Source organism: Ranitomeya imitator, chromosome 2, assembly GCF_032444005.1.
Source record: "Ranitomeya imitator isolate aRanImi1 chromosome 2, aRanImi1.pri, whole genome shotgun sequence".
Taxonomy (NCBI): Eukaryota; Metazoa; Chordata; class Amphibia; order Anura; family Dendrobatidae; genus Ranitomeya; species Ranitomeya imitator.
Window position 1 is genome coordinate 526,619,082 of NC_091283.1, and position 26,789 is coordinate 526,645,870.

At 43.9% G+C, this 26,789-nt stretch overlaps 1 protein-coding gene across 1 annotated transcript in view; it reads left to right on the forward strand.

Moving 5' to 3' along the window:
- The window catches only part of MMP24 (matrix metallopeptidase 24), a 301,682-nt gene that overhangs the window by 176,292 nt on the left and 98,601 nt on the right, over window positions 1-26,789 (forward strand). Inside the window, exon 5 of the mRNA XM_069751838.1 lies at window positions 9,749-9,910. Coding sequence (XP_069607939.1) covers window positions 9,749-9,910 — 162 coding nt within the window. The remainder of the gene's footprint in view (window positions 1-9,748; window positions 9,911-26,789) is intronic.

The window sequence follows — 26,789 nt, forward strand, 5'->3', positions numbered from 1 at the left end:
CTGCAGTCCAGGCACAACTGCATTACCCTCTACAACCACCGGAGGGAGCCCAAAAGCTGAATTCACAACAGTACCCCCCCCCTTGAGGAGGGGTCACCGAACCCTCACCAGAGCCCCCAGGCCGATCAGGATGAGCCCGATGAAAGGCACGAACCAAATCAACGGCATGGACATCAGAGGCAGAAACCCAAGAATTATCCTCCTGGCCATAACCCTTCCACTTGACAAGGTACTGAAGCTTCCGCCTCGAAAAACGAGAATCCAAAATCTTCTCAATAACATATTCCAACTCCCCATCGACCAATACAGGGGCCGGAGGATCAACAGAGGGAACAACAGGCTCCACATATTTCCGCAACAAAGATCTATGGAAGACATTATGAATAGCAAAAGAGGCCGGAAGCGCCAGGCGAAAGGACACCGGATTAATAATCTCAGAAATCCTATAAGGACCAATAAATCGAGGCTTAAACTTAGGGGAAGAAACCTTCATAGGAACATGACGGGAAGATAACCAAACCAGATCACCAACCCGAAGCCGGGAACCAACACACCGACGACGATTAGCAAAACGCTGAGCCTCCTCCTGAGACAGCACCAAATTGTCCACCACACAAGCCCAAATCTGCTGCAACCTGTCGACCACAGAATCCACACCAGGAAGGTCAGAAGGCTCAACCTGCCCAGAAGAAAAACGAGGATGAAAACCAAAATTACAAAAAAAAGGCGAAACCAAAGTAGCCGAACTAGCCCGATTATTAAGGGCAAACTCGGCCAATGGCAAAAAAGCCACCCAATCATCCTGATCAGCAGACACAAAGCATCTCAAATAGGTCTCCAAGGTCTGATTAGTTCGCTCAGTCTGGCCATTTGTCTGAGGATGAAATGCAGAAGAAAAAGACAAATCAATGCCCAGCTTGGCACAAAAGGCCCGCCAAAACCTAGAAACAAACTGGGAACCTTTGTCGGACACAATATTCTCCGGAATACCATGCAAACGTACCACATGCTGAAAAAACAACGGAACCAAATCAGAAGAAGAAGGCAATTTAGGCAAAGGCACCAAATGAACCATCTTAGAAAATCGGTCACAGACAACCCAGATAACCGACATTCTTTGGGAAACAGGAAGATCGGAAATAAAATCCATAGAAATATGCGTCCAAGGTCTCTCAGGAACTGGCAATGGCAAAAGCAACCCACTAGCGCGGGAACAGCAATGCTTAGCCTGCGCACAAATCCCACAGCACTGCACAAAAGAACACACATCCCGTGACAAAGAAGGCCACCAAAAGGACCTACTAACCAAATCTCTGGTACCAAAAATCCCAGGATGGCCAGCCAACACAGAACATTGAACCTCAGAAATCACTTTACTAGTCCATCTATCAGGAACAAACAGTTTCCCCACAGGACAGCGGTCAGGCTTATCAGCCTGAAATTCCTGAAGAACCCGTCGCAAATCAGGGGAGATGGCAGAAAGAATCACCCCTTCCTTCAAAATGCCGACCGGCTCAAGAACCCCAGGGGAATCAGGAAAAAAACTCCTAGAGAGGGCATCCGCCTTAACATTCTTAGTACCAGGAGTGTACGAGACCACAAAATCAAAACGGGAGAAAAACAGGGACCATCGAGCCTGTCTAGGATTCAGCCGTTTGGCAGACTCGAGGTAAATCAGATTCTTATGATCGGTCAGGACCACAATACGGTGCTTGGCCCCCTCAAGCCAATGTCGCCACTCCTCAAATGCCCACTTCATAGCCAACAACTCCCGATTGCCGACATCATAATTGCGTTCCGCAGGCGAAAACTTCCGAGAAAAGAAGGCACACGGTTTCATCAAGGAACCATCAGAATTCCTCTGAGACAAAACGGCCCCTGCCCCAATCTCAGATGCGTCAACCTCAACCTGAAATGGAAGAGAAACATCTGGCTGACGCAACACAGGGGCAGAAGTAAATCGGCGTTTAAGCTCCTGAAAGGCAGAAACAGCCGCGGAGGACCAATTCGTCACATCAGCACCTTTCTTGGTCAAATCGGTTAGAGGTTTAACCACAGTGGAGAAGTTGGCAATGAAACGACGATAAAGATTAGCAAAGCCCAAGAATTTCTGAAGGCTCTTGACAGATGTGGGCTGAATCCAATCATGAATGGCCTGAACCTTAACCGGATCCATTTCTATAGATGAGGGAGAAAAAATGAAACCCAAAAAAGAAACTTTCTGCACTCCAAAGAGGCACTTTGACCCCTTCACAAATAAAGCATTATTACGGAGGATCTGAAATACCATCCTGACCTGTTTCACATGAGACTCCCAATCATTGGAAAAAATCAAAATATCATCCAAATATACAACCATGAATTTATCAAGATAACTCCGAAAGATATCATGCATGAAGGATTGGAACACAGATGGGGCATTAGAGAGTCCGAATGGCATCACAAGGTATTCAAAATGGCCTTCGGGCATATTAACCCTGCTGTTCTGTTGGTCAAAAATGACCGACTTTGAACTTCAATATTCTTTAAAATATTCAAGATGCGGCTCTGAAACCCGTGGCCGACCGACCCATCCTCATTTAAGTCAATCAACCACAAGTTTCAGAACCGCATCTTGAACACCCCAAAAAATACCAAAGTTCAAAATAGGTCTCCCCAGACCGAACAGAACAGCAGGGTTAAATGCAGTTTTCCATTCGTCACCCTGCTTGATACGAATAAGATTATATGCCCCTCGGAGGTCAATCTTAGTAAACCAGCTAGCCCCCTTAATCCTAGCAAACAAATCAGTAAGCAAAGGCAAGGGGTATTGAAATTTAACCGTGATCTTATTCAAGAGGCGATAATCAATACAGGGTCTCAAGGAGCCATCCTTCTTGGCAACAAAAAAGAACCCCGCTCCCAACGGTGAAGAAGATGGCCGAATATGCCCTTTCTCCAAAGACTCCTTAATATAGCTCCGCATGGCACTATGTTCAGGCACAGACAGGTTGAAAAGACGGCCCTTAGGGAACTTACAACCTGGAATCAAGTCAATAGCACAATCACAGTCCCTATGCGGTGGAAGGGAACTGGATTTGGGCTCATCGAATACATCCTAGAAGTCAGACAAAAACTCAGGAACTTCAGAAGAGGGGGAAGAGGAAATTGACATCAAAGGAACCTGATCATGAACCCCCTGACAACCCCAACTAGTCAAAGACATGGATTTCCAATCTAACACCGGATTATGTAGCTGCAACCATGGAAAACCCAGCACAATATCATCATGCAAATTATGCAACACCAGAAAACGACAATCTTCCTGATGGGCTGGCGCCATGCGCATGGTCAGCTATGTCCAAAACTGAGGTTTATTTTTAGCCAACGGTGTAGCATCAATGCCTCTCAAAGGAATAGGGTTCTGCAAAGGCTGCAAGGGAAAACCACAACGTCTGGCAAATTCTAAGTCCATTAAGTTCAGAGCGGCATCTGAATCCACAAATGCCATGACAGAAAATGCTGATAATGAGCAGATCAAGGTCACAGATAACAGAAATTTAGGTTGTATAGTACTGATGGCAACAGAACTAGCGATTCTCTTAGTACGCTTAGGGCAATCAGAAATAACATGAGCAGAATCGCCGCAGTAAAAACACAACCTATTCTGACGCCTGAATGTCTGACGTTCAGCTCTAGACAAAATCCTATCACACTGCATAGGCTCAGAGCTCCGCTCAGAGGACAACGCCACAGTGTGCACAACTCTGCGCTTGCACAAGCGCCGATCAATCTGAATGGCCAGAGACATAGAATCACTCAGACCAGCAGGACCCACCATAACATCTTTAACGGATTCAGAAAGACCCTTTCTGAAAATTGCCGCCAAGGCATCCTCATTCCATTTAGTCAGTACAGACCATTTTCTAAATTTCTGGCAATACGATTCTGCCGCTTCTTGACCTTGACACAGGGCTAACAAGATTTTCTCAGCCTGATCCACAGAATTAGGCTCATCATACAACAACCCCAATGCCTGAAAGAACGAATCAACATTAAGCAAAGCATTATTGCTAGATTCCAGGGAAAATGCCCAATCCTGTGGGTCACCACACAGCAGAGATATGATGATTTTAACCTGCTGAATAGGATCACCAGAAGACCGGGGTCTTAATGCAAAAAACAGTTTACAGTTATTTTTGAAACTCAAAAATTTGCATCTGTCACCAAATAATAAATCAGGAGTGGGAATCTTAGGTTCTAAGGCAGGAGTCTGAACAATGAAATCTGAAATACCCTGTACCCTAGCAGCAAGCTGATCCACCAGAGAAACTAACTCCTGAACATTCATGATAATACTAGATTCCGTAGCCACCCAGAGGTAAAGAGGGGGAAAATACCAAACAGGCTAAGGAAAAAAAATGGCTCAAAAGCTTCACTCCCTTCTTCTGAGATGCAATTAACTCATTGTTGGCCAGTTGTACTGTTATGATCTGGTGGCCTAGGAGCAGCATGAGACGGACTCTGGAGAAGGTGGTCCCTGTACTGACCGCAAACCCTGAACCTAGCAGCGCAACTAGAAGTAGCCGTGGGGGGTACCTAACACTCCCTAGACCCCTCGGCACAGCCTAAGATCTAACTACCCCTAAAGACAGAAACAGGAAACCTATCTTGCCTCAGAGAAAATCCCCAAAGGATAGATAGCCCCCCACAAATATTGACTGTGAGAGGAGAGGGAAATAACATACGCAGATATGAAATCAAATTTTAGCATAGGAGGCCATACTAGCTAAAAAGAAAGAATAGAACAGAGTACTATGCGGTCAGTATAAAAACACTAGAAAATATCCACCACAGAAAATACGAATCACCACATCTGACTAAAGACATGGGGGGTATATCTGCATCTCCAGAGAAATAGCTAGGCTGCAAAAAAATCCTTCACAGACTAAGCTGGACAAGACAAAAACATGAAAATGCACAGAACTATAAGGTCCACAGCAGGTGGACAGCAAAAACAAAGCCAGGACTTATCTTTGTAGAAAAGCACAGCAAACTGCACAGCAGGGAAGTGAATCCTTCAAAAACAATGGACAACTGGCACTGACTAAAGGATCCTGCAAAGCTATATACCCCAGTCAGTTTTGCAATTAGTAGATACACCTGTCCACTCCTGCAGTCCAGGCACAACTGCATTACCCTCTACAACCTCCGGAGGGAGCCTAAAAGCTGAATTCACAACAGCCCCCGTACACTGCTCCATTATGGTTTATGGCCCCCATAAGATGCTCCATAGTATATGCCCCCGTACACTGCTCCATTATGGTTTATGGCCCCCATAAGATGCTCCATAGTGTATGCCCCCATACACTGCTCCATTATGGTTTATGGCCCCATACGACGCTCCAGTGTGTATGCCCCCGTATGCTGCAGCGATATATATATATATATATATATAAAAAATTCCATACTCGCCTATCGTCGCTGGGCGCCGAGTGCTGGGGGGCCTGAGCAGGCGGGGACACCGGCGTGCTGTGGGGGTCAGGTGCCGGTATCGCCGCTAGCTCAGGCCCCCCAGCACTTGCTATATTCACCCGTTCCAGCGCTGCGTCCGCTCCGTGTTCTGGGCTCCTCTGGCTGTGACTGTTCAGTCAGAGGGCGGCGCGCATTAAGCGTGTCATCGCGCCCTCTGAACTGTGAACGTCACAGCAGAGGACGGGGACACGGAGCCGCACGCAGCGCTGGAACGGGGGACAGGTGAATATAATACTCACCCTCCTGGCGCGTCCACGGTCCCTGCCTCTCCGGTGGAGATCGCGGTGTTCGTTCAGTGTTTACGCATACCGCGATCTCCTGGGAGCGTCACTCTGTGGGGTCCAGACTGCGCCGGCGCTTGCGCTTGCGCAGTCTATAAAGGCTTCGGACAGAGTGACGCTCCCAGCGTTATATTATAGATGGATATATCTATGGATAAATCTATATATCTATACATGGATATCTATGGATATATCTATCTATAGATATATTTATAGATAGATAGATATATCTGTAGATACAGAGATATATCTATCCATATATCTCTCTGGCTACTTTCACACATCAGGTTTTTGTCGTCAGGCACAATCTGGCGAGTTTTGAAAAAACGGATATGTGTTTTTTTTCCGCTGGATCTGTTTTTTCTCATAGAGTTGTATTAGTGCCAGATTGCACCTGATGGCCACATGTTTCATCCGTTTTTTGCCGGATCCATCAGAACAACTGTTTCCAGCGGACGGAGAAAACGTACAGAAAAACGTTTTTTTCTGTCCGGCTAAAAAACACCCAGCGACAGATCCGGCGAAAAACGTATGAAACTGAGATGTGAAATGATGAATCCGGCCTCCGAATCTGGTTTTTCATGCATTTTTCCATTGAAATCACGCACATTTTCCGTTCTCTCTCAAAAAAACGGATCAGTTGCATCAGTTTTTCACTATTTGCAACGGATCCGTTTTTTCAAAAATTCGCCAGATCCTGCCTGATGGATAGATGTAGATAGATATATGGATAATTAGGCTACTTGCACACATCAGTTTGTTTCCGTCAGGCAGGATCGGGCAAATTTTTGAAAAAAAACGGATACGTTGCAAATAGTGAAAAACTGATGCAACTGATCCGTTTGTTTTTTTAGAGAGAGAGAGAGAACGGAAGATGTGCATGATTTCAATAGCAAAAATGCATGAAAAACCGGATCCGGAGGCTGGATTCATCATTTCACATCTCAGTTTCATACGTTTTTCGCCGGATCTGTCGCTGCGCGTTTTTTCACTGGACAGAAAAAACTTTCCTCTGTACATTTTCTCCATCCACCGGAAAGTTTCTTTTGACAGATCCGGCAAAAAACGGATGAAATGTGTGGCCATCTGGCGCAATCCGGCGCTAATACAACTCTATGAGAAAAAAAACAGATCCGGCGAAAATAAAAACAGATCCGTTTTTTTCAAAACTCGACGGATTATGCCTGACGGCAAAAACCTGGTGTGTGAAAATAGCCTAACTATCTATATATCTATCTACATCTATCTATCTCATTCCATCTATCTGTCTGTCTGTCTATCTATCTATCTGTCTATCTATCTGTCTATCTATCTATCTATCTATCTATCTATCTATCTATCTATCTATCTATCTATCTATCTATCTATCTGTCTGTCTATCTATGTGTGTAATGGAGTGTGGGTTGGACAAATGTAAAAGAGGAGGTTAGACAAGACATGACATCACAAATCTTTTTTTTTTGTTCAATAATACAAATTTATTTAGCTTTCAAAAACACATACTAAACCGCATCAAAAAATGCATCAAAAGCTCATCTGCGTTTTCTGCCAAGAGCTGCGGATTTAGTGCACATACCCTTACTGACCCTGGTTCATGCTGGAGATGTGCCTGCACCAAACCTCACTCCAACGCTCATTTCACACGAGCTTCCTCAGAGAGTGATGATTATACCCGTGCCTGTCATTATTTTCTTAGTAAAAGAATAGACAAGAGTATATAACTATTACTGCATTAGTCACTTTTTGTGCTCTATAGGGGATTTTGTGCACCAATATAGGGGTCATCAGATGATCACAAAGTCTAGGGAACCAAAAAGAAACTATTTGGAAAAATAAAAAGTGAAGATAGCATGATATAATAAATCCATGTTTTTTTTATTGAAGACACCACATGACAGACAGGATAAAAAGATAAACATGCAAGACACAATTAAAAGTAACAAATTAAATAAAAGGAGATGATGAGAGGCATCAGCAGCACAAAATCATGCGTGTAAAATGCCAGGTCAAAGACAAATAGGTGTACAAAGTGCAAGAGCACAAAAATTGACTAATGCAGTAATACTAAAAGAATATACAAGAATATATAACTAAGTAACGACAGGCAAAGGTATAATGAGGAAGCTCGTGTGAAACGCGCGTTGGAGTGAGGGGCGACACAGAAACAGACCCATCATGAACCCGGGTCAGGAACTCTCATTATGTCTATTCAGGCATTATTTACTTAGTTATGTACTCTTGTATATTAGTTTGCTATTACTGTTACTGCATTAGTCACCTTTTGTGCACTTGCACTTTCTAAACTTATTTCTCTCTTCATTTAAGGGTTCATACCCATCAGCTTTGATAAAATCAGTCCAATATTGTTCCTGAAAAGTCGGACATGTGTCATGCAATTGTCATGAGAGTACAATGCAATTTTTCTCACCTAGCATCCATATGCAATGCGATTTGAACATTAGCTTTTACATAGAGTGACTCTCTGTTATTTAAAGATGGTTTTCTAACATAATATTCTTCAATACATAGATAGCTAAGTAGATAAGTAGAGATATGTGCATGAGATATATAATCATTGCTTTAAGTGTGTAGCTTAAGGTACATGTATTTACGTCATAAATTAATGAAAACAATGTGTGGGGTCCCCCAAAATTTTCATAACCAGCTGAGGGGCAGCTGCCAGCTTGGGGCAAATGTTTATAGCCTGGCAGGGGGGGTTATAAACATTGCGCTTCTCAGGCTATTAATATCAGGTCACAGCGGTATACTTAGCCTTTACTTTCTTAAAATGGGAGACCCCCCAAAAAATGACATTGGTCCCCCTTATAATTAATATCCAGCAAAGGCTAGGCAGACAGCTGCGTGCTGATATGAATAGGCTAGGAAAGTGCCATGGATATTGTCCCCCTGCCAGACTAAAAACATCAGCTCTCAGCCGCCCCAGAAATGACACATACATAAGATGCACCAATTTTGGCGCTTAGCCTTCGCTTTTCCCACTTTATGTTTCTTTTTTCCATATCTATGTATCTGTTTGGGTTGTGCTGAATTGCAGCTACTATATATCTTTACTTTGGGACATACTCCTTCGATTATAGGTTAGAGCACAGAGTCTATACTGCACCACACCGTGTTCATATTACTTTATTGCTTGGTGACTGTATATGGCGCAGTGTACACACATATTCTCCCCTAGAAGAAATTCTCATTTGGAGGATACCTATATACCATGCAATGCCATGCCACATGGCATAATTACTTCTAGAGCTCTGGCAAAAATTAAGAGACCACCATATCAAATCCCTGTCATGGGCAGCCCAATCTCCAGACCTGAACCCCATTGAAAACCTCTGGAATGTAATGAAGAGGATGATGGATAGTCACAAGCCATCAAACAAATAAGAACTGCTTTAATGTTTGCGCCAGAAGCAGTGTGAAAGACGGGTGGAAAGCATGCCAAGACGCATGAAAGCTGTGATTAAAAATCATGGTTGGTTATTCCACAAAATATTAATTTCTGAACTCTTTCTGAGTTAAAACATTAGTATTGTTGTTTCTAAATGATTATGAACTTGTTTTCTTTGCATTATTTGAGGTCTGGGTTTTTTTTTTAAATTGCCCATTTCTCCTTTTCAGAAAAAGAATGCAAAATGTATTGCTTGGAACTTTGGAGACGTGCTGTCAGAAGTTTATAGACTAAATGAACAATTCACATTTTACTCAAAAAACATACCTATGAAGAAAAAAATCAGACAAACTGAACATTTTGCAGTGGTCTATGAATTTTTGCCAGAGCTGTATGTTCCTCTCACAGCCTTTTTGGCACTATGAACCTGGTCTTCACAAATTTTGAGGCGCATGAGACCATAGACAATAGTCTGGCCTATCTAACTGGAAGCGAATATTTGGTGTCTTATTACATTTTTTTTATTATACTTTATTTCACCCCACAGGAAATGATCTTTTTCTAGTTGCTGTTCATGAACTTGGTCATGCCTTGGGCTTAGAACACTCCAACGACCCCAGCGCCATTATGGCACCTTTCTACCAATATATGGAAACACATAATTTCAAGCTTCCCCAAGATGACTTACTGGGAATCCAAAAAATTTACGGTGAGTGTCTGTACTATTAGTGCAATGAGCTAATAAATGAACTATCGTATAATCATGCTTCTGAGAGGGGAGTAAGCCATTGATAGCAACTATTAGGTTTTTATAGTTTCAATATTTCTATGAAGTTGATATTGGGGACATCTGTGCTTTTTGACTTAAAGGGGTGGTCACCACCTAGAAATGGGGGACGTCATCAGTAGTGTCTGTTGTGGGGGGAGGGGGGGTATGGCTTTACTGTGTTCTCCTTGGTAGCCAGGTCTTTCAGGCCCCCTAATGACGTCCATTTTCAGCATACCAGCATGCCCTGGGGATTGTCAAACAAAACGTCATCAGAAGTAAAAAATATACAGATTGGAAGTTAGTTAGAGTAAACAGAGAACAGGAGTGTATTTTTAATTTAAGTATATTAGAAAAGTGTTCAGATTATGAAATTGAATAGATAGACATTGTGGATGAAATTTACCTTTGGTTTCAGAGCACCCCTTTAAATAGTACTTGAATATGGACATCTGTGGTTTAACAGCACTAGAGGCCTCTCACAGATAGGGTTTTACCTTAATGCTTAAGGTAGATAAGCCGAATATACCGGTAATATCTGTGATTATCCTCAGTAGGCAATATCATGTCTCTAGCTACACTTTTTGGAAGCCTCATGGACTAGTTGGCAGCCTCATGGACTAGTTCTTTAAGAAAATTACATTTTTTTACATTGGTGAAAGCCAGTAGGATGGGACACCAATCCGGAGTTGTAATTCTTTAGCTTTGGTGATAGACATATGTCACTGAAGACACAGCCAGAATAAAGTCCTTTAATTGAAATAATAATAGCACAGGCTCCTTTAATAGATCTTAGTTAAACCATACTTACTGCATCGCCTAATTCCACCGAAGCCCTCGATCTCCTGGAAGAGAAATAAAATAAAAAAGCAATAATATCCTTACCTGTCCGCCAAGAAGATATGCATACTGTCCCACGACGAGTCCAGCCCTGCTACTTCTGGATGCCTTTGGCTGAAGGGTGGCATTTTGCCACCACTCAGCCTGACATCCAGACACAGAGGAACTTTAAGCTGATGACCGCTGATGACATGCACTGCAGTTCTCGTGGTCAGCTGACTGTCAGAAATTGGTTAGTGACCGGAGATAACCCTGTCCCCGGTGATCACGTGCATGGCAGTTCTTGCGGTCAGCTCAGCTCATCGCGAGAACTGCAGTGTACGCGAGCTTCCAGCTGAAACAAGGTAAGACATTATTTAAATTAGTACACATGTGTAGTAAGCTGCGTTCCCGAACTTAATACGCATGTGACTAAGAAGATAATGCGGATTTACCACATCTAATTAAATCCTATGGGTAATTTACGCTGCGGAGACGGGCGTCTCTGCTACATAAATAGACATGCTGCGGTCTGGAAAGACGCGCCGCATGTCCGTTTACACAGGGATGCCGCGGGCATCTCTGAACACATAGTGAACATATGAAATCCCTGTAACATCTGGACGCTGCGGGTTTGACGCTGCGGATGTACGCAGCGTCCAACCCACAGCGTTTACTGACCGTCAGAACATACCCTAAGGAATCTTATTGCTTGCTACATTGAGAAGTAAAGATGTGTCACCTACCTGTCTGCTAATTTCGTTACAGACTCTCAGAAAATCAGTATGCGCAATGCAAGCAAAACCCTTGGCAGGCTGCACTTCACATTGCAGTCACTGGGTAGACACATGTAGGCACATATAGCATGACATCTACTGACAGAATATTGCAAAATCATGTTTGTTTGTTTTTTTAACCCCTTATTGACGGAGCCAAATTTTTGAAATCTGACCAGTGTCACTTTATGTGGCAATAACTCTGCAACGCTTCAACAAATCCCAGTGATTTTGAGATTGTTTTTTCGTGATGCATTATACTTTATGATAATGGTAAATTTAGGTCAATATGTTTTGTGTTTATTTATAAAAAATATCAAACATTTGAGAAAAATGTTAACAAATTAGCAATTTTCAAACTTTGAATGATTATCCCTTAGTCCAGATGGTCATACCACAGCAAACCATTAATAAATAACATTTCCCACATGTCTGCTTTACATCAGCAGCATTTGTAAAATGTTATTTTATTTTGTTAGCATTTTAGGAAGATTAAAAATGTAGCAGCAATTTTTAATTTTTTCAAGGAAATGTACAACATTTATTTTTTTAGGGACTTATCCATGTTAGAAGTGACTTTAGGGGTCTCATATATGGGGAAACCCCCAAACGTGATACCATTTTAAAAACAGCACCCCCAGACATATTGAAAACTGCAGTCAGGTAGTTTATTAACTCTTCAGATGCTTTACAGCAATTAATGCAAAGTGGCATGATAGGAATGAAAATGTGCATTTTTACCACCAAAATGTCTCTAACTTCTGAACAGATTACTACAACAATCAGACTCTAAAAGGTACCGTCACACATAACGTCACGCTTTTGGTGTCGTAGCAACGATCCCGCTAACGATCTCGTTATGTGTGACAGTGACCAACGATCAGGCCCCTGCTGGGAGATCGTTGGTCGTTGGGGAATGATCAGGACCATTTTTTGGTCGCTGATCACCCACTGTCATCGCTGGATCGGCGTGTGTGACGCCGATCCAGCGATGTGTTCACTTGTAACCAGGGTAAACATCGGGTTACTAAGTGCAGGGCTGCGCTTAGTAACCCGATATTTACCCTGGTTACCATTGTAAAAGTAAAAAAAAAAAAAACAACTCACATTCTGATGTCTGTCACGTCCCCCGGCGTCCACTGTGTCAGCGCCGGCCGTAAAGCAGAGCACAGCGGTGGCGTCACCGCTGTTACTGCCGGCGCTGACACAGTCAGTGCAGGGAAACTCTCGTCAGCAGCGTGTGCATTAGCAGCGCTCTTGCCGAAAGCAGTTTTAACCCTGTGGATGCCAGGGGACGTGACAGACATCAGAATGTGAGTATGTAGTGTTTTTTTTTTACTTTTACAATGGTAACCAGGGTAAATATCGGGTTACTAAGCGCGGCCCTGCACTTAGTAACCCGATGTTTACCCTGGTTACCCGGGTGCTGCAGGGGGACTTCGGCATCGTTGAAGACAGTTTCAACGATGCCGAAGTCGTTCCCCTGATCGTTGGTTGCTGGAGAGAGCTGTCTGTGTGACAGCTCCCCAGCGACCACACAACGACTTACCAACGATCACGGCCAGGTCGTATCGCTGGTCGTGATCGTTGGTAAGTCGTTTAGTGTAAAGGTACCTTTAGGCCGCTATTTGGTCATGAATTGCCATGGCAAACATCAGGACCACAAAATCAAGATCTGAGGGCACCAATTTGGTTAAATAGGAAGCCCCCACACTCTGTTAACCATTTATAATGATGTAGTCACTATTGACAGCAGCATCTAATGGGTTAAACAGAGTTGGATGGTGCAAACACTGATCGTGGCTCATGCAGCAAGTTGTCAGCTATAGTGGACAGCCAACAGCTACTGTATTGTCACCTGTATGGGCAGGCTATTCTCTTATATCTTAGGTCAGTTAAAAGACGTATTGGCTGTCAATAAGGGGTTAATTCTGGCCATCGCTTGTTACTCATCTTAGTATATGTCAACCAAGAGTAATGGTAAAGGTGGACAGTAAAGGTACCTTCACACTAAACGACGCTGCAGCGATCCAGACAACGATCCGGATCGCTGCAGCGCCGCTGTTTGGTCGCTGGAGAGCTGTTACACAGACAGCTCTCCAGCGACCAACGATGCCGGTAACCAGGGTAAACATCGGGTTACTAAGCGCAGGGCCACGCTTAGTAACCCGATGTTTACCCTGGTTACCATCCTAAAAGTAAAAAAAACAAACGCTTCATGCTTACCTTCCGCTGTCTGTCCCCGGCGCTGTGCTTCTCTGTACTGGCTGTGAGCACAGCGGCCAGAAAGCACAGCGGTCACCGCTCTGCTTTCCGGCCGCTGTGCTCACAGCCAGTACAGAGAAGCACAGCGCCGGGGACAGACAGCGGAAGGTAAGCATGAAGCGTTTGTTTTTTTTACTTTTAGGATGGTAACCAGGGTAAACATCGGGTTACTAAGCGCGGCCCTGCGCTTAGTAACCCGATGTTTACCCTGGTTACCAGCGAAGACATTGCTGAATCGGCGTCACACACGCCGATTCAGCGATGTCAGCGGGAGAGCCAGCGACCAAATAAAGTTCTGGCCTTCTAGCCCCGACCAACGACATCACAGCAGGATTCTGATCGCTGCTGCGTGTCAAACTGAACGATATCGCTAGCCAGGACGCTGCAACGTCACGGATCGCTAGCGATATCGTTTAGTGTGAAGGTACCTTAAGTACATGTATGTAATAACACAAAAAATATATATAAAAATGGAGAATCCACTTCCAAGAGAAGGATTTAGGGTATTTTTCAGACTATAAGACGCACCAGACTATAAGACACACCTAAGTTTTAAAGGAGGAAATTGGGAAAAAATTGAAGCAAAAAATGTGATCAATTCTGTACTTAATATCCCGTATCCTGGTATATATGGTTCCCTCATCTCCATTCTGATACACATGGCCCCCTCATCCCTATCCTGGTATGCATGGCCCCCTTATCCCTATCCTGATATGCATGGATCCCTCATCCCTATCCTAGTATGCATGGATGCCTCATCCCTAACCTGGTGTGCATGGATCCCTCATCCCTATCTTGGTATGCATGCCCCCTCATCCCTATCCTGGTGTGTATGGCCTCCTCATCCCTATACTGGCAGGAATGATTGCCCTCATCCCTAGCCTAGTATGCAGGGCCGCAATCTCATCTTAGTATGCATGGCCCCATCCCTATCCTGGTATGCAGGGCCCCTATGTCATCCTTGTATGCATGGACCTATCCCTATCCTGGTATGCAGGGCCCATCTCATCCAAGTATGCATGGCTCTATTCCTATCCTGGTATGCATGGCCCCATCAGAGCACATTAAAAAAAAAACATTACACTTACCTTCCTGGTGCTCCTGCACAGCGTCCTGCTCGGGTGTCAGCAGCTGCTTTATGCTTGTAAGCAGTGCATGGCAGGGACGTCATGAGCTTCTCACAAGCAGAGCACAGCTGCCGGAATACTCATTACTCTCCATGCCGGGACTATGTGCCTGCTACTACCGGCGGTCACATGTGACGCTACTTAAGTGAAATTAATATACATCTCTCTCCATGCCCAGAGAGGTGAATATTCATTTCTCGTAAGTAGCGGCACATGTGACCATCCGGCAGCTGCAGGAAGGCTCCGGCTGTCACTATGAGTGCTACTAAAGGGCAATGAATACTCACTGCTCTCTGTGCGCACAGTCCCTGCGTGGGAAGCAGTGAGGATTCCGGCAGCTGTGCTCTGCTTGTGAGCAGCGCATGATGCCCCTGCCATGCGCTGCTTACAAGCATAAAGCAGCTGCTGGCAGCGGAGCAGGATGCTGCGAGGGAGCACCTGGAAGGTAAGTGTAATGGTTTGTTTTTTTAATGTTTTCTGATATAAATATGCATACCAGGATGGGTGGGGGGGGGTCCAATCATAACGATGGGCCATGCATACCAGGAGCGAGTTTGGGGGCCAATCATACCAGAATAAGGATGAGGTGATGCATACCAGGATTGGGATGGGGGCCAACCAGAGCAGGATGCAGGATGTTAAAAAGAAATATTCATTGCATTCCATGCCCGTGGATGTAGAATGCAGTGAATATTCATTTCTCTGTAGCAGTGGGCACAGGAGTTAGCAGCAGCCATTGGCTCCATCCTCCTGTGGCCCACTGCTCCGCCAATGCCACTCACCCACCCTCCACCACAGCCAGAGCCGGTACATCCGGACTATAAGATGCACCCCACATTTTCCTCCTCATTTTTGGAGGAAAAAAGTGCGTCTTATAGTCCGAAAAATACAGTACATTTTTCTTAAACAACGTTGCTGTGTCTGGTAGTCACTTGAATAAAATGAGACTGAGCCGCAGTACCAGATGTGGCCTATAGACAAGGGTGGTGCTGTTTTTGCAAAAATAAAAAACATTTTTTTCTAATGTTATAAAACCCTATTAGTTTTTTTTCTAAATGCCATACATGTACAGCACAGTAATAGAGTTGTACCCATTTACATTTGCATGACAGTATTAATTGGAGTAAACTTGTATTTTAAGCAAAGGAAGCATTAAATGCATTTCACAAGCACCGTAATAAGTGTCCCAGATGGTAATTTACTGCCAATTTGTATACTGGCTAATGTACACTACTGCATAGCAATAAAACATTTCCAACATGTACGGAACAAACCAGCGAGGGCTGCTGATTGCCATTACTTACTTATTTCATCATCAGTAAATTACAACCTACTTATTTAAATCTTGAAAATTTAATTTTCAAAAATCTTTAATTAGCTCCAAAAAGAATTACCGTAATTGCTGTACAAAACGCATAAAAAACGCACATTTTTTGTAGCATTTTCACTGCCAACAAATTCCTAGAGATGCAGAAATGTTGCAGAAATTTCTGCAATCAAACACTCAACGTGTGCACATAGCCTAAGACTCCACACCATATTTCCAAAATAGCGGACAATACTGTGATTATATATATATATATATACTCTGATGACTTAGAAGAGGAACATTAGATTAGCGAGGTTCTTTATTTGGTCAGCAATATCTTATATTTAAGCAATATTTGACTTGAAACATAAAAAGGATTGCAACTAGGCCACAAAAAGGGAAAAATATTTTTGTGGTGTAATTTTCTTGTTCATCACCTTCTTTTTCATGCTTATTTGCCCCATCCCAGGCAAAAAATACCAACCGTCAAATGCCCCACAAATGGCACTTCATATTGGAAGCACCAGTTCTGGCTCTTAGCCTGGGCTCTTCCAGATGTGCTGGTGCATTCGCATTAGGGTAATGGGATTAGGGGTTGGTGTCAGCAGCTGTTGCTGACACTAAAGGCCCCTTCACATTTAGCGACGCTGCAGCGATACCGACAACGATCCGGATCGCTGCAGCGTCGCTGTTTGGTCGCTGGAGAGCTGTCACACAGACAGCTCTCCAGCGACCAACGATCCCGAAGTCCCCGGGTAACCAGGGTAAACATCGGGTAACTAAGCGCAGGGCCGCACTTAGTAACCCGATGTTTACCCTGGTTACCAGCGTAAAAGTTAAAAGAAAAAAACTCTACATACTTACCTACCGCTGTCTGTCCCCGGCGCTCTGCTTCTCTGCACTCCTCCTGTACTGGCTGTGAGCACAGCGGCCGGAAAGCCAGTGACCCTTTTATCCTCACTCCTGTGCTTAACGACTGTGTCCGTCCCTGATTGATGTTACCATTACAACATCCTTGAAGCTGGCCACCAGAGCCAAGCCTGCTCACCATCATGAGGTTTTACATCCTAACGATATCGTTATGTGTGAAGGTACCTTTAGCCCTGGGTTTATTAATGAAGTGGTATCAGCCTGACACCTCATTACTAAACCTGTAAGCAAAGAGTTAAATAAACACACTGAGAATATACAATAGTAGCATGCTGTGATTGTCCTCATATTTCGGAGGAGACTCACCAATGCAAGTCAGTGGGTGGAAGAAAAACATTGCACGTCAGTCTGACCATGCGAGCGCCATCCGATTTTTACACACCCTTGTCCTTGAAAACCCGACATTTCATCTGTTGCGTACTGTAAAATCACAGCATGACCTGTCCAAATAGAGTAGATATATGCACATAGAATACATAGATATAATGATGTCAGTGACATATATAATTAGTACAGTTTGTGTGCAAGCTTACTGTACATGTATTTAATGAATGATTATTTTTCGGAAAAAAATTGTGTTGGCTCCCACATAATTTTCATTACCAACAGAGGGAAAGCCAACGGCTGGGGGCCGATGTTTATAGCATGGGAAGGGGTAATACCCATGGAGCTTCCCAGGCTATTAATATCAGCTCATAGCTGTATACTTAGCCTTTCCTGGTTATTAAAATGGGGGACCCCCGCTAAAAAATGGCAAAGGGTCCCCCTGTAATTAATAACCATCAAAGGCTAGGCAGACAGCTGCGGGATTATATTAATATCTCTTTCCATTTGCTCTGGTGCGGTGGCAAGTGGGGTGATAGTTGGAGGGATGATGTCACCTTTGTATTGTCAGATGACATTAACTTTTCTTTTACTTTGAGCACAGGTGGCGGCTGATGACTGCACCCAACAGCTGCCACCTGCTCCCACTGTAATCAGTGACAGCAGGCATCAACTCATAGGAGTAGTAGTCTCATCAGCTGACGCCGGTGACCTGTCGTAAACTTTTTTACCACGGGTCACAGTCACATCTGCGGGGCCATGCCGACACCTGATAGCATTACCCCGCAGCGCTCCGACCGACGGTAATGATCTTACCGGCGGTAATGTTACAGTCGGTGTTTCTCACGCTGTCAGGCTATGTTCACACGTTCCTGATTTCCCTCCTTTTTTTTCAGGACTAAAAACCGCAGCTCTTGGCAGAAAACGCAGGTCCTTTTTTTGGTGCTTTTTTGGAGCTTTTTTGGTGCCTTTTTTTATGCGTTTTTTTATGCGTTTTTTTATGCAGTTTTCTATGCAGAGTCTGTGTGTTTTCTAGGAAGTTTTTTAGGGTTAAAATGGCTGAAAATACCCTAACCCTACCCCTAACCCTACCCCTAACCCTACCCCTAACCCTACCCCTAACCCTACCCCTAACCCTACCCCTAACCCTAACCCTATTCTAACCTTAGTGGAAAAAAAAAAATTCTTAATTTTTTTATTGTCCCTACCTATGGGGGTGACAAAGGGGGGGGTCATTTACTATTTTTTTATTTTTATCACTGAGATAGGTTATATCTCAGTGATCAAAATGCACTTTGGAACGAATCTGCCGGCCGGCAGATTCGGCGGGCGCACTGCTCATGCGCCCGCCATTTTGCAAGATGGCGGCACCCAGGGAGAAGACGGCCGGACGGACACCGGGAGGCCGGGTAAGTATAAGGGGGGGAGATGAGGGCACAGGGGGGGGCGTCGGAGCACGGGTGGGTGGCATCGGAGCACGGGGGGGTGGCATCGGAGCATGGGGAGGTGGGATTGGGGCATGGGGGGGCAGCCACACTGCAGCGGTTCTGCACCACAAACCGCAGAAAACCCGCAGATATTTTTTTCATCTGTGGGTTTTACTGCGGGTTTGACCTCACAATGGAGGTCTATGGGTGCAGAACCGCTGCAGTTCCGCAAAAAGAAGTGACATGGTACTTCTTTTTTACCGCGGCTATTCAGCGCGGCTTTTTTCACGATTTTCCGCAATGTGGGCACAGCAGTTCCCGTTTTCCATAGGGTACATTGTAATGTACCCTGCATGGAAAACAGCTGCGGACCCGCAGCGGGAAAATCGCGGCGATTCCGCATTAAAAAAAGGATGGTGTGAACATGGCCTCACACAGATGACTGCGTGGGAAACACCTGGCATGACATCTGTAAAAATGCAAGAAAAAAATCTGCACATCCGCAAACATTTTTTTACCTGCATGTTTGCTGCAGATTTGATTGACTCAATTGAAGTCAATGGGTGAAACCACGCAAGTACCGACAACAGCGCCATTTTATTGGATAATGATATGGATGTGACCAATCACAGCACTATTTTGTTTGAGACCTAATGTAGGCACCTGCGCAATATTTAAAATAGGTGGCATGTCTCTGACAGATCACTGACATGTCATTCACAAAGAGAGGGCAGATGAAGGGCCAGAGCACCAAGAAAAGACCCTGCCCACAGTCCTGCCAAGATTTACAAATATACAGTATCTCACAAACGGAGTACACCCCTCACATTTTTCTAAATATTGTATTATATCTTTTCATGGGACAAAACTAAAGATTTGACACTTTGATATAATGTAAAGTAGTCAGTGTACATCTTGTATAACAGTATAAATTTGGTGTGCCCTCTAAATAACTCAATGTACAGCCATTAGGGTATGTGCACATAGTCAGTAAACGCTGCAGGTTGGACGCTGCGTACCTCTTCAGCATCCAACCCGCAGTGTCCAGATGTTACAGCATAGGTGATGGGATTTCAAGACATCCCATGTCCACTATGCGTGCACAAATGCCTGCAGCTTACCTGCAGAGGCGGACATGCAGCGCATCTTTCCAGACCGCAACATGTCGATTTATCTTGCAGAGACTCTCATCTCCGCAAGATAAATTTCACACGTACAATAGACGCGGTGATTCCGCACGGTTCAATGAACACATGCAGAATCACCTGCGTTCAAAAGGCGGCAATCTTTGGACACAACCAGTCCTGAGTCCAGAGTGCTGCCAATTACTGACCGTGTGCACATACCCTGGATGTCTAAACCGCAGGCAACAAAAGCAAGTACAAAAATGGAAGTCCCATGTCCACTATGTGAATGTTGCTGTAGTGTGCATGTGTGACTACTGCTCCATTCATTGTCTATGGGTGTTGTGATCACAGATGGGCACTACCCCCTCACTATACCCAAAGAAGTGCATGAAGCTGTGGTCACTCATGTCTACTACCACACCTTCTCCACTTTCCATTGAGGGACAGGGCATCCAAATTCTCATGGTCAGCTGTGATCCACGCCTGCTCCAAACATCTGTCTCTGACAGAAGCTGCTTAACCTCTTAAAAGCTGCTGTCATAGTGGAACGATCGCGTTATGCGGCCGATCTGGCGCTGCTTTTCTGCCAATAGGTTGCCAACCAGGGGCCTGCTGAAGACCCATTTTGCGCCATCTTAGTACTCCCATAAAGCCTAGCTACAGGCTTTACCAAGTATTGCAGTGTTAAGAACAAGCAATCAAACTATCACAGGTCCATTATGGGGATGAAAAAAAAAGAAAGAAAAATGTTTCATAAAATATATAGTTTCAATCACTCATCCTTTCCGAGTTCAAAAACACAAAAAAGATATTTGGTATTGCTGTTTCCCCAAAAAATATATAAAATTAATTGGCCCGTATGGTACACTCCAAAAACTGAAAAACCTCAAAACTCCAGAACTGACATTTTTCGGTTGCCTGCACATCTCTCAAAAATGCAAGAACTGTAGTAAAAACTAAATTGTGAGTCTTGGGAGAAGGGGAGTTAAAAACAGAAGTAGAAAATCTCTGTACAAGTCAGTTGTGGCAGAAGATCATATTTGGAGGCATACATTATTACTACAATGACGCATGAGTACAATTACGTTAATAAGAAATATCAATAAAAGCAAGTGAGTTCTTGCCACCCAGTCAAAGTTTTAATGGGTGCCTACTAAATCTGACGTGGCAGGGTCACTCTCTGTTCAGAGGATGTCCTTTATGTAATAAAGTAAAATGTCATCTTTATTATAATTAATAGAAATCATACAAGGGACGTTATCGTCTTGTCTCCAATTATACCGGAAGATTTTTTTTTTTTTTTTAAATTTAACTTGTGTTTATGATCAATGTAAAGAGGACCTCTGAACCTAGCTACTTCCACTGGTGCAGAATTATATTATTTTACTCTATATAGCTCAAAATCTAATGTACAGGATTTGTTATAATTGTCCGACAGATCCACATCCAACTCTGTTACAATACATTAGTGCAAAAGAAGCAGTTCCATTACTGAGCTGATTTATCATTTCCAGGATTTTTTTTAAAGTCACTTTTCTTTTGTTATTTTGTAGCATTCATTGACTCGTTTTATGCCAAATTGTTCAAAAGGGTGCACGGGGTTCAATGCTTTTTGATTTTGTCTTTAACTTGTTTTACAATGGTTCAGTGCTAAAACTACAGAGAAATATATTTATATTTTCAAATATCAAATACATTCAAAAAAGAGGAATTAGTGGAATTGAGAAACAAGCAAAAAATACAAAAAAAACTAGACAAAAATGCAATAATGAATTAGACCCTTTATGTGTGGTATATAAATTATGCAAAACAAAAAATGTATGCAGGTATAGCTAATAATGGTAACTATAGGTTGTTACACACGTATAGGAATACCAAAGTGCATATATCAGCACAAGGCGTGTGACACTGTGGCTCAGTGGTAAGCAATGTTGATTTGCAGAATTGGGGTCCAGGACAACATCTGCAGGCAGAGTGTATGTTCTCCCTGTCTTTGCGTGGGTTTCCTCCCACACCTCAAAGACCTACTGATAGGGAATCTACATTGTGAGCCCCATTGGGGACAGTGATGTTAATGGATGTAAAGTGCTGTGGAATTAATGGCTCTAAGTGAGTAAAATAAATATATAGCAGCATTTTTTACTGACATGATTATGCATTTGGCTAAAGGCACTTCCAGAGCATGCGCATACAAATGTATTTGGATATCACATTATTTTATCATGTATTCACTTTTCAGAATTCATTATATTTTGATCTGTTATATCTAGGGATGCTCTGTTGGTCTATTTTAAGCATGTACTCTTAATGCAGCGCCCCAGGGTCCTGGTTGTTGCAGTAATATCATTTTCCTCTAGGGGAGAGTGATGTTACGTTTGGAGGCAGTAAAGGAGATCTCTTTGCCAGGTATCACAAACATGCACACTCCAGACCACCAAGGGGAGCTATGCTACTATTTATTAGGGCACTCTTCACAATTAGGTAAAACTGGTGGCCTGGATAGGAAGTTAGGCAGTTGCTTTGCTCAGGTAGTTGGTCCCTGCCAGTGGTGGGAGCCTGTCAGAGGCCCAGGCAGAAGGACACGGAGCTGCGGCAGTTTCTAAGAAAGGACACAAACAGAGAACTGTATTGTAGAGGGTGAGAAACGAAGTCATAGCAAAAGGAGTGGAAACCAGAAGGAGTTTTGCCCTGCACAGGCTGCCTCCTTCTGAGGCGCAGGATCCGGTAGCCGGAACACCGAGGGAGCAACAGTCCTTTATGCCTTGCTCCAGAGACCGGCAGGACAGCTAAGTGCAAGTTACTGATCCGCCCTATACCCAGGAGGCATAGTGGCAACTCTCGGAGGCTGGGGCGTGTTAGAGTCCCTGTAAAAAGCCTCAAGCCACCAGTCATACCGCTTTGTCCTATCCATCTGGGGGACAGAGAGAGACATAACATCTAGAACATCTACAACAGTTGTGAGGACCTTATGAGAGGCTCAGCAATAAGGTACTACAACACCCAGGCGCTAGAGGAAGGCTACTGATTTCCACCTGGATAAGGGGACTCTAGATTTGCCTCCAAACCGGACGGACTCTGCCTGCCCCGTGATCTGTGCTCTGGACTGTGGATGCTGAAGCCTTCAGTAAAAAGGTAAAGAGACTGCAACCTTGTGTTCTCGTTCTTCACTGCGCCTTACACCATCCACTATCCACACTCTGGGAAGCCCTGAGGACACACTTCACCTGTGTGAAGGTATACCATCTAGCTGTCATAACATCACCCCAGCGGACCCCTTAGCAGCGTTGGTCACCCTGACCGAATACCAGAGGTGGCGTCACGAACATTATCCCTTTAAAAACCTTTCCATTTTACCCGGACGTCCCTAGGGCCACGGACCGGGTCAGCCACCGTGACATCCCCCGAGAACAGAAGCACCCGGTACCGAGTACCCCACTGCCCTATTGCGGCGATCCATTAAGGGTATATGCACACTTCATCTTTGTCAGGCTGTCAAACCTAAAAAGTTTTTCAATAGGAAGGCGCTTCAGGAAATGCCATAATTTTTTTGTTTTTAACATTTTTTGGTTGTTTTTTGAGTTCTTTTTCAATGTTTTTGATTGCCGGCAATGTTTTTATTTTCTCAGCATTTTTGTTGCATATTTTGTCATTTCCCAGTCTTTTTATTAACTTAGGAAGGAAAAAAATGTTATCGTTTTTTCAAGATAAAACATTGACAAAACATATTTTGAATCTTCCCATTGTCTTCTATTATAAAATATAGAACGTCTTCAGAGCTAGAAACACCTGAAAAATGGTCCGTTCACTTTATTTAATGCTTGACTTCTTTGGAAACCTGAAGTGGTTAAAAGATGCTCAAAAGGCTAAGCATATCAACAGTACGTTGTTTTTACATCGATATGTGTGTGTTCATTCTTTTGTGTGTTTAGTTAGTGCCTTTTCAGGAGGTTTTCGTAGCAAACTCCACCTGAAAAAGACATTGTGTGCACTTATCCGTAGCATTCAGATGCCATTCCATAATAGTGGTATCTGGCAGTGTATTTTATGTGTGTGTGATTTTTTTTATGCATGTATATATTATGTGTGGTTTTTATTTGCATTAACGGTGTGTTTATAGGTATATTTTTTGTTTTCTTTATAACCTTTGATATATTTGGTTTGCACACAGTTTTTAGATTTGCCTTGTGTTGGTGTATGTGACTTAAGGTTTTATTCACCACATACAGTATTTTGGCACTGCTAATGTGGTAAAATCGGTAATGAAAATTTGTCGCCTTTTGACAACAGAATTACATAGTTACATATTTGCATAGGTTGAAAAAAAAACTTGGAGGTGCTTCTCACAGCATTAGAATATAATCAAATAGTTAATTTATTTCAGGTTCAGTTCTTCAATACAAAAAGGGAAACTCATATGAATGTAGAGTCATTACAGAGTGATGTAGTTAAAGTGTTTATTTCTGTTAATGTTGATGATTATGGCTTACAGCCAATGACAACCCAAAAGTCATTATCTCGGTAAGTTAGAATAGTTTATAATACCAGCTTGAAAAATGATTTTAAAATCCGAAATATTGGCCTACTGAAATGGATATTCAGTAAATGCACTCAATACTTGCTCGGGGCTCCTTTTGCCTCAATTACGGCATCAATGCGGCGTGGAGCGGAGGCGATCAGCCTGTGGCACTGCTGAGATGCTGTGGAAGCCCAGGTTGCTTTGATAGCAGCCTTTAGCTCCAAAAAGCTTATATTCAGGGGGAAGTGCTTTAAAATTTCCTGGTAGACAACTGCAATGACCATCTGTCACGATCAGCTGAAGCTGCTGATGCGGCCGAGCTCATAGACGCCCCCCAAGTCGACCGACCTCAGAAGGCGTGGGGCGCGCGTCCCCCGGAGACGCAATACGGACCCTTTATACAGCAGGGGGGACCCGGGCCTACCCGAACTAGGGGAGGGCAGAGACCGAGGTTCTGTGGCAGCTGAGCATGTGGACAAGGAAAGAGACAAGTAGGACTTGATTACACCGCACAACTTCAGGTATAGAGAAAGTAAAGTTTACTAAAGGACGCAGACAGGACATCAGGGTACACAAGGTCATCAGGGCGCAGGAAGAACATCAGGGTAGAGACAAGACATCTGGGACACTGGCGTGGCAGCCCAGGACATCAAGACATCGGACACAGGAAGGACATCAGGACATAGGCAGGGCATCAGGACATCAGGACATCAGCACATAGACAGGGCATCAGGACATATACATGAGGTAATCAGGATACAGGCAGGACATCAGGGTACAGACAGGACAGATACAGGATCAAGGATTCTGGCCTTGAAATACCGCCTCCAGGACAGGCGCCAGAACAGGACAAAACAGGAATCAAGGCAAGGACTTTGGTACCAAAACATAGACAGGAGAGGTGCAGGAACACAAACACACATAGCAAAGTTCAGGAGGTTTGTGAGTTGCTCAGGCCCCGCCCATAGGGCAGGGGAACTTTATATAGGAGATGCCCCTCAGCAATTGGCTGGGGACAGCATTTCAAGTACACACCCTAACCCTGATAAAAGCAGGGGAGGTGTGGCCGCGCACACTCTAAGCACAAACAGAAACTATTAAAGCACAGTCAGTGCAGGAACTGTGGCTCAGGGAACGAGGCTGCAACTGCACGCACTGACACATGTGGAAAGTCATACACCAGCTGCAAATGACCTCACAACCCATGGACAGATTCCACAGCAGCAACCAGGGACCGCACATGCGGATGGTCATGTGGCAGGGCAAAGACCTAACCACCCATGTACGGCTGCACAGGAGAGCAGGGAACTGAGAATGCTCTATACAGGTAACAGTCAACAGTATTCCAGCTCAAATTAGGGGGAAAGGAGCAAAAGGTTAAAGCAAAGACATGCATTGTCACGCCGAAAACCAGATACAGACAGGACGGCGTGACACCATCACTGATTGTGGAAACCACACTAGACTTCAAGCAACTTGGATTGTGTGGCTCTCTACTCTTCTTCCAGACTCTGGGACCTTAATTTCCAACGTCTAGTGTGAAGTTTCCACAATCAGTGATTGTTTGGGGAGCTATGTCATCTGCTGGTGTAGGTCCACTGTGTTTTATCAAGACCAAAGCAGCGCAGTCATCTACCAGGAACTTTTAGAGCACTTCATGCTTCCCTCTGCTAACAAGCTTCTTGGAGATGGAAATTTCATTCTCCAGCAGGACTTGGCACCTCTCCACACTGCCAAAAGTAACAATGCCTGGTTTAAAAATGACAGTATCACTGTGCTTGATTGACCAGCAAACTCGCCTGACCTTAACCCCATAGGGAATCCATGGGGTTTTGTCAAGAGGAAGATGAGAGACACCAGACCGAACAATGCAGACGAGCTGAAGGCTGCTATCAAAGCAACCTGGGCTTCCATAACACTTCAGTAGTGCCACAGGCTAATGGCCTCCATGCCACGCCGCATTGATGCTGTAAGTGTTGGAAAAGGAGCCCCACATCACGTATTGAATGCATTTGCTGAACATACATTTCAGTAGGCCAATATTTCAGATTTTAAAATAAGTTTTCAAGCTGGTTTTATCAAGTATTAAAATTTACTGAGATAATGACTTTTGGGTAATCATTGGCTGCAAGCCATAATCATGAACATTAACAGAAAAAAACACTTGAAATAGATCACCTTGCTTGTAATGACTCTATCTAT